Source organism: Impatiens glandulifera, chromosome 1 (assembly GCF_907164915.1).
Source record: "Impatiens glandulifera chromosome 1, dImpGla2.1, whole genome shotgun sequence".
NCBI lineage: Eukaryota > Viridiplantae > Streptophyta > Magnoliopsida > Ericales > Balsaminaceae > Impatiens > Impatiens glandulifera.
In genome coordinates this window covers 90347872-90357848 of record NC_061862.1, presented here as the reverse complement: position 1 = coordinate 90357848, position 9977 = coordinate 90347872, and the positions used below count along the sequence as shown (strand labels likewise).

At 36.2% G+C, this 9977-nt stretch overlaps 1 protein-coding gene across 1 annotated transcript; it reads right to left on the bottom strand.

Annotated features, from left to right (window-relative positions):
- Nucleotides 1–6248: 6248 nt before the first annotated feature.
- Nucleotides 6249–7382, bottom strand: LOC124935795 (trichohyalin-like). The gene is made up of 2 exons (XM_047476224.1): nt 7263–7382; nt 6249–6620 (listed from the first exon to the last, which is right to left on the bottom strand). The coding sequence occupies exons 1-2, from the start codon at nt 7380–7382 to the stop codon at nt 6249–6251; spliced, it is 492 nt and encodes a 163-aa protein (XP_047332180.1).
- Between the last annotated feature and the right edge of the window lie 2595 nt (nt 7383–9977).

The window sequence follows — 9977 nt, the reverse complement described above, 5'->3', positions numbered from 1 at the left end:
GAAGCGGTAAGCCATATGTCTAATTACCAAAGACATCCCAAATGTAAATTTGGTATTGGTTATAACAAATCCGCCACTCACAATCATTCTAACGGGATGAAACTCACAAAAGACAATATTCCTTTTATAAGATTTGTCAAGAGTTCTTCAACCGACAATGAGGCACAACGTGACTCAAAACCGGAAAAATAAATAAAATATGTAAGTCCAATTGACTCGGAAAAATGGCTTTATCTTGAGAGAAGGAAAGCCAACCGGCCAGCAGGTAAACAAACCGATCTACGACCACATAGAATTAATCAAAAGTCACCACAAAATAAGGCACTCTTAGGACAATAGAAAGATGTCAAGCCAAGCACCGGAAAAGTAATTAGAACCATAACCGGAAAAGTTATCCGACTTATTAAAGTCTGGATTCCCAATGGACTAATAAGCCACGGACCCAAAGAAAAATGAGGACCAGATTCTCTATTGTCTATGAATGCAGGTAATCAAGACAGAAGTTTGGAAGAGACAGCATTGCATCCGGACAGTCGGCTGCTGACGAACACATCACATGAAGGGAACAAGAATGAAGTAAGTGGCTAACATCCTCACAAAGTCACTTCTCGAGTCTAAGTTTTCTTCCCTTAAAAATATTTTAGGTTTGTTAGATTAAAATAATTCTTAAACTAATTTAAAAAAAAACGGCCAACAATTATAATTTTTGAATATTTATTCTAAATAATCAAAAAGTGAGAAATTGTTAGAAAAATTAAGTAGATTAATTTTAAACCGGCCACACATTACAATTTTTGAATATTTATTCTAAATAATCAAAAAGGGAGAAATTGTTAGAAAATAATTGTTAGAACTTATGAAATGTTTAATGAATAAATAAATTAAGTCCAAATAAATATGTTAAACCGCTAAGTCATATCAAGTATATTAATTGGTTTAAATATAATAAGAAGTTGTTATAGTGTAGTGGTAAATATTACTGTTTGTCACACATGTGGTCAGGGATCAAATCTCACCGACTGCAAATAATATTTAAAGTTTTGCTATTTCAGGGAAACTGAGCAAAATACTGAAATCTCTATGTAGGCAAGATCCGGTAGTTCAACTTCGGTTCAAAATGGAGTTCGGTCAACCATAGATCAGTTAACAGTTCGGTCAACCGAAGATCGGTCAACCGGCTTAGTTAGGAGATCGGTCAAACAAGCATTTAATGAAAGAAGGCTTCGGTGAAACCGGATCGGTCAACCGACACTTAATGAAGCATGGCCGGTCATAAATGAGTTCCGGTTTATTAAATGCTCCGGTTGATTAAATGCAGCCGCTCTAGTCATGAATGCCCCGGTCATTAATTTCCCTCAGCTCCGGCTAATAAATACCTTCAGCATTCTTAGGTTTGAGATGAAATCCGGACAGGTTCAACATTTGTGCAGAAATCCGGAACGGTTCAAGTTCAAGACCGATCGGTCAACCGACACTTAATGAAGCATGGCCGGTCATAAATGAGTTCCGGTTTATTAAATGCTCCGGTTGATTAAATGCAGCCGCTCTAGTCATGAATGCCCCGGTCATTAATTTCCCTCAGCTCCGGCTAATAAATACCTTCAGCATTCTTAGGTTTGAGATGAAATCCGGACAGGTTCAACATTTGTGCAGAAATCCGGAACGGTTCAAGTTCAAGACCGATTGAGTTGAAACGGCCAAATTATTCAAAAGATATGAATATCTTGAAGATAACGTGTTAAGATAAACAAAATATTCTTTGGGAATATGTAAAAGAAGAAACCAGGCATGATACAAGAAAATGAATACAATATTCCTTGGGAATATGTAAGAGAAGAAACCAGGCATGGGGTAGGATAATGATTACAATATTCCTTGGGAATATGTAAGAGAGAAAAACGACCGGCTTATGCATGTCTGCCATGTGTCCAAATTGATCTGTCCAAGAGGAAAGGCGTGCAAGCCTCTTGATCATTACCGGTTTCCAGCGGCCAATCTTCTGGAGAGAGAAAAAAGATGATCGTTGTCATCTTTTTACTATAAAAGAGAAATCGAAGCATTTCCAAAACATAGACAAGAAAGAAAGAGAAAGAAATCTCACGCGCGATCCAAAATAATTGTTTTATTTATCGAAAGCATTATTGTTATAGTGTGTTATTTGTATTACATCATGAGTGAAATGGTGTAACCGGCGAGTAACGAGTTAGGCTCGTCCGGTAGTTGTGAGTGTTGTAACATTCAAGTTAGTGGTGATCCTTCTCATAACCTGAGAAGAAGGGGTGACGTAGGAGGGTTTGCTCCGAACATCCATAAAAAATCTTGTCTTGTGTCATTTCCTTTATTTTCTGTTTACCTACTCTAAAACCGAACTATTACTAACCGAAATATAATCCTATTCCTTAACAAAACCGGTCCATCTATCCTCCTTAACCGACTTCTTATAAACATCATTCAAACCTTGCGTGTTGCTTCAAACTAAAATAGAAATTTCCGCCCTTGAACCCGGTTCAAGAGTCTGTGACAGCTTGCGTAGTGTTAAAAACGGTTTTAATGTTTAACCGGACTATCACCAATTAAAGCATGCGTTGTGTTGTGTAAGCGGTCAACCCTTCTAAAACCGGAACCCCGGTCCTCCAAGGGCGATGCCGATCATAACAGAATGTATATTGAAGAGAAGTGAGAAAGATGGAAGAAAATGAATAGTGAGAAAGACGGAAGGAAGAAAAGGAATAGAAATTAAGGATATGGGTTAGGCCCGTTAGGGTTAGGGTTTTTTTGTAAGGTAGGCAAGTTATTTTTTTTATTAATATATTAGGTGGGTCGGATTGGGTGGGTGGGTTCGGGTTGATGAGTGACCTGATTTTTTAATCAGGTCAATCCGGGTTGACCCGAACCCAACCCAATTTTATTTTTTAGGTTATATTTTGGGTCTGACCCGAAATGATTCAAACCCGAAAACCCCCAACCCTAACCCAATATTCTTCGGGTCGACTCGTGTCGGGTTGGCGGATCGAGTTCATTTTTGACACCCCTAGTCTTAGTTGTATAATTTTTTTGGTGAGATTTTAAAATATATAAAAAATAAGTTTGAATTAGTTAGTTAAAATTTCGAAATCATAATATTATTATTATTATAATATGATTGACAAATTCTTAAATTATTTAAATTCTTACCATTTTAATTTTATATAATCTTAAGATTTTATAAATTTATAAATTATTTCGATTTTATAAAATAAAATAACTTTATATTTACGTATTTAAAAAAATATAATATTTAATAGTCGCGCTCCCTAACTCACCTTACTCTCAAATCTTGAGTGAGACGATGAATCAAAATGGTAGGCTTAACTAGATTATATTTAAAAAAATATCGATTTAGATTAGTTTTGACTTTTTTTAGAGTCGTCACATAATTTACTCTTCAAGAAATTATGAAGAAAAATATTTTGCGTGTTCAAACGCATTTTAAACATTTTGTTTTTGATTCGGTATTTGATTACACGTGAAAAATGACATCAACGTTATGTCTCACATGTCCATCAACTAATTGTCTATACTTTAAAATTTTGGCCATTTAAAAGAATATTATTTTACATCTTATTTATTTATTTTATCCTAAAATATGCATCTATAAGTGAATTCAAGCATAAACATGTATTTAGTTTTTTATCATTCTATTAAATAAATGCATATATTTCATTGTATTGTGTCCTAAATTTAAAATAAATAAGAAAATTGATAGTATTTGTAGGCGAGTAGCGAAGACTCAAGAAATGACACAGATCTCTCAAGGATGCTTGAATTTGTCCTAGAACAAAAGGGAGCTACAACTCAACATCCGAAGGTTTAAAAACTCACGATGGTGATTTATTTTTTACTTCCTTTGATTTTTGTCTATTTGTAGGCCGAACTTCTCATACACCCGCCTCAAGGGCGATCAACATCCCCTCAAACTCACGTCAGCTATAATTTTGGATTTCTCAGAGATTCCCCCAAGGTCATCAGACAAATTTATGGCCCAATTCCTGGTTTTGCGTGACTTCTTAGGTAACTATCCCATTTTTTGCCTCAACGCCCCTCAGAAGACAAGCCTATAGTAACAAAATTATTCGGGAAACCTTCTGTCACGTGAAGAAAGTCAAGAAACCATTGGGTCCTCGCTCGGTTCCTTGGATTGTCGTTTGGTTTAAGCCTCGATCTTCTAGATCGTCGCTCCTCGACTCCTCTTTCGCCTCGAGTCGTTAGAAGAAATCTTCCCTCCCCCTCTCCTTGATTTCTCTGTATTTTTTTTCCGTCAAGTTTGGGCAGAGGGATGCATAGGCTTGAACCCCTTTCTGAGCGAGTGCATGTTCGTTTTGGAGAGGTCTAGACGACTACCATGTAAATTAATCAAATTAGATATTCATTTTAAGTTTGTTTGATTTATTCATGATATTTATTTTATTAAAATGTGCCAAAATTTAGATTATAAATTGGGTGTAAAATATGGGTGTTAACATAATGTCTCTCTTGGACAAGGTTTAGTAATTATGATCGAGTTTTGGAAAGCGTATGTCCAAATTTTACACCATAAACACCACATTTGTAAAAAACCTAATTTATAATCTTATTTAGACTCGTTTTTATTTATTTATTTAGAAAAACATTAAAATGATTGATAAATAAAATATGACAACCACATGATAGGTGTTTGTTTTGGTGCTCGTTGGTTGCTTTTTTCAGAGGGTTTGGATTCTAAAATATTTTCGCTTTACTTCATCTGTGAAATATAATAAGTTTGACTTTTAACTCTGACCAAGGTGTTGATTTGTGTCGCAAGTGTCTCACATGGACATAGATATCGAGACATTATGAAACAAAGCACGAGGTTTGCGTCATCTTTAGACTGATGAAAATAATGTATTAATTTTAAGTTATTATGGTCTGAATACCAACTATTTGAGATAGCCAATATGTTTTCATTATTATGTAGAATGATGAACGCGGTGTATTGATCTCAAGCTATTATGGTCTAAAGACTAGTTATGTGAGATAACCGAAGAGTTTGCGTCCGTATGCGGGTGAGTCTTACACATTCATTAACTTCACGCTTACTATAGTTTGTTGACCAACTACATGAGATAGACAAAGGGGTTATCATCGTCTTTCGAATAAATTGAAAATCATTATATTAATCTTACACCACTATAGTTCGTAAACCAACTATGTAGATAACTAGATAGTTAATGCTCTTCCTCAAGTGGACGACTGTATCATCTTAACCTCCTGATCCTACGTCCGAGTGTGTATCTAATTAGTCCGAGTGTACGTGTCTAATTAATCTAAGTTACGTGAAAGACTTATTGAGATAACTAGAGGTTTTGCATCATCTTGGTAGATTGACGTCTACGAAATTTTACTAGCCCCGTGATTACATAGTTTGGGAAACTAGACGTCTAATCATACAAGGGTGGTTAGGGTTGCTTCATTTGCACAATGAGTGATTTACTTTTTAATCTTTGTAAATGCTTCATACCTCGATGTGGAGTTTACACTATTAGAAAAAGTAGTATCAGTAAGGGCGAAAATCGTTACTGAAAGCATCGAATGCCGTTACTGAAACATAATTGTAACGACAAATAAAACGTTACCAATCGTTACAAAAAAATACGTTACAGAAACTTCACAGATATCAGTAACGGCTTTCGAAGGTCGTTACTGATAGTATAGGAACAACAGTAACGGTTCTAGCCGACTTAAAACCGTTACAGAAACTTCAAATGTATCAGTAACGGTTTTCGAAAACCGTTACTGATAGTAAAGGAACAACAGTAACGGTTCTAACCGACTTAAAACCGTTACTATTGTTCTTTTACTATCAGTAACGGTTTTCGAAAACCGTTACTGATACATTTGAAGTTTTTGTGACGGTTTTTATTTGTTAAACCGTTACATAAAAATATATAGTAACGGTTTTTTAATTCATTAAACCGTTACTAAACCATAATCGTTTTTTTTTTCTCCAAATTTTTACCTAATAAAAACACAATCATCAATAACCAAAACCGAAAAGCACAATCATCAATAACCAAAAACCCAAAACCACAATCATTAATTCAAAACAATAATCATCCACAAACATCAATCCATCCACAAACTACAATTCATCCACAAACTACAATCATATCACAAATCCAAAAAAACTATTAATTAACGTACTTCAAATAACATTTCAACTAACCGGAATTCAAGTGGGAAAGAGACGATCAAGTGGAAGGGACATCATCTCTAGTGGGAGGGGCATCATCTCTAATGGGAGGGGCAGGTGGAGGTTGAGGGCGAGCACCGGGAATCATGGATAATAAAAAGTTCATCGTCTCCCTCATCTCAAGCATCTCATCCCGCATTCTATCACGCTCTACAAATGATTGTTGTCTCTCCCTTAGAGCTTCTTCACGTTCCATTTCACGCTGCCTTCGTAATTCTTCACGCTCCATTTCACGCTGCATTTGTAATTCTTCGCGCTCCATTTCACGCTGCCTTTGTGCTTCCTCACGCTCCATCTGACGCTTGAGTAAGGCTTCTTCGCGCTCTCTCCGTGACTGAAGCTTCTCCGCTTCACGCTCCTCTCGCATCATCTGCATCTCCTCAAGTAAACTCGGTTTTCTTTACGGAAATGTTGCGTGTCACTACGCGGTGTGCTAGAACCACCACGAGCATCAGCTCTAAAAGATCTAGGGGTGACACCGGAGCCCAAACCCACAACTCGTCCATGTCCTTGAGACCCGAATGCGCACTCAGTCAACTACAATTCATTTCTATTCGGGTCTTCTTCTATAGCAGTTCGCAAGGCAGTCTACAAACACAAATTACATTTGATTACATACATAAAATAAATAAAAGAAATTAAACTAATAAACACGACTTACCACTTTTTCTTGAATAATATGTGGAACCTCCGGATTTGGATCTTGTAGAGTTGGTTTCTTTGTATGAGTGTGCAAAAATAATTCCGCAAAATTAGACGACGTACCGGTAGTCTTCTCATGTACAAATTTAATAATTAATAAAAACGTAATAACTTTATAAACTTTGTTATTCAATGATAAAACGAACCATTTGCTTCTCCACTTGCGAAAATGAGATGTTGCCCGCATGATTCTTGTACACAACACGCGACCTATTTTGCGCATTCACAGTACTTGTTTTCTGCAAATAAGAAAACATTTGTGTTTAATGAATAATTAATGTAAGATCTCTTTATAAAAACTTTAATTTACCTTGAATTCCGGAGTGAGAAAGCGACGATTAAGAAGATAATGCCAATCACTTATTTCGATCTCGGGAGGGGGATTTGCCCTAATCGCTTGCTCGTTACCTTCACGGGCTTTAATGTACATGGTGTTCCAATGACATCTTCATCTATCCCATAATTTGTTTGCTTGAAATAAACCTTGTCTTCGATAGTTGTTGATGTCATCCCCCACAACCACGAAAGGATCCTAAATAGTCAACATTAAAATACAATTATAGATTGTGATGAATACATAATGGACTTAATAATATAAAAAGTTACCGTGATAGCCATACATATGTGATCTAGCTGTGTAGAGCTCAGGTCCGACCAACGCAAAGTCATGTGAGGTAGTGCATTGGAGTCTCGAATGACACTCCCAATATGCCTCGACCAAGTTGTCCTATTCTCGCACATTGGTTTACCATCTACCGGGTTAAATTGAAGAGTCATCTTTTGCCCCGCTTGCAATCTACCAACTGCTTTATTTTTGTTCTTGCCCCGTCTCCTCCTCGAAATAGATCCTAAAATTAAACAAAAAATTATATAGGATCATAACAACTAACTTAAGCAAACACAAGTACCTCCATCTTGCTCCTCAGACGGGGATTGTGTCTCATCATCATCATCATCGAGGTTAGTGTTTGGTACACTATCAACATTCATGACATCATCAAGGTCCAAATAAATTTCCCCGATAGAGTTACACAATTGCAAAGGATCTTTTGAATGCTCCTCGGTCCTTTGTACAAGGTCGTTTAGCGCGCTGCTTAAACTCTTATCTTGCATTCTTTTAGGTGCCATGATAGCTGCAAATATTGAATGTAATGTTTATAAGACAAATTTACAAGTAACCCTTCATAGAAAATAATTCAACCTTAATTAGAATAACGAGGATTTATTGGTGTCACAATTTTCCATTCAAGCCTTGATGCCATATCTGTAGAGTAAAAGACTTGTTGTGTTTGGCTTGCCATTATGAATGGTTCATTTAATTGAGTCTGTAGAATCCTGTTGATATTTATACTAACATAACCATACTTATCAACTTTAATGCCCCGATCTTTGTGATAAACATCAAACCATTTGCATTTGAAGAGAATCACTCGTCTTTCACAAAAGAATATCACTTCTATGATTTCATTGATCACTCCATAGTAGTTAATAGTCTCGGCCCCATTATTACCAACAACCAAAACCCCGCTATTTTGGGTGGTCAAGCTCTCGTCATGTTTTTCAGTGTTAAACTTGTACCCATTTATTTTGCACGAGTTATATTTCTTTGCATACAATGTAGGCCCACGTCCTAAAATCTTAAGATTCGTTGTCCTATCGGATTGATCGGTTAATTGCTCCACCTATTAATTAGAAATTATTGTTAAACTAATTGTCATATACTAAAAAAGGAAATTGTTGAGACGATTACTTACTCTTTCTTGGAAATATCTAACATATTGTTTATCTCGAGCCTCATTGGAAATATTAGGAGGGCATGATTGAACGAAATCGTTGCGCAAATGATAGATTAAATTATTACTTAAATCATACCTATATAAGATGTAATTAATGGACTTACTTATAATATTCTTCAGCTTCACGACAATTTTTTAAGATGTACCAATGAGCACGCTCACGATCACCCGGTTGATATGTGTAGGCTGTGCCATTAGATAAGTCTTCCATAGCGATGAATATGGAGAATGTTGTACTTGTATTTATCGATTCATCTTCTAACTCTTGATCGTCCAAATATCGGGCACACATGCTCATACTCTCATTCAAAAGGTAACTCTCGCTGATTGAACCTTCTGGAAAGTTCCTGTTCTTAAGGTATTTCTTGAGTGTGCTCATATATTGTTCAACTGGATACATCCATCGATACTGAACCGGCCCTCCAAGACAAGCTTCAAAAGCTAAATGAACTGGCAAGTGCACCATTATATCAAAAAAAGAAGGTGGAAAGATCTTCTCCAATTTGAAAAGTGTCAAGACAATGTCATCATGTAATGTTTCCAATTGCTTGCGTTGTAACTTTTTTGGCAAAACAACCGAAAGAACCTTGCTAAATTCACCATAGCATCGTACACATCATCGGGAAGTAGGCCACATGTAGCTAGTGGAAGGATATATTGTAATAGAATGTGACAATCGTGACTCTTCAATCTTGAAATTTTTTTCTCCTCCATGTTTACACACGCCCCAATATTTGAACAAAAACCGTCGGGCATTTTAATATCTTTCAAAAACTGGCATAAACGTTTCTTGTGTTCTGAGGACAATGCATAGGGGGGCGGCGGACACCGAAGAACACCATCAACTTCAATCGGATGTAAGGAATGTTTTATGTTCATTATGACCAAATTTTTCCTTGCTTTAATTCCATCCTTGGTCTTTTCTTTGAAATTCATTAAAGTTCCCAACAAACTATCACATATATTCTTCTCAATATGCATTACATTTAAATTATGTCTCAACATCAAAGATTTCTAGTAAGGCAATTGAAAGAATATAATGAATTTATTCCAATTATCACCTCGGGATTCATGTATAACTTTCGTTTTCTTAGGCAGATACTTTGTCAAATAAATTTCCTTTAGATCTCACGCCTGCAATTTAATTTCGGAACCCGATAATAGTACAGGAGGACCTCTATGCTCAGTATGCCCGTCAAATGTATCGGTCTCTTTGCGCCATCGATGAT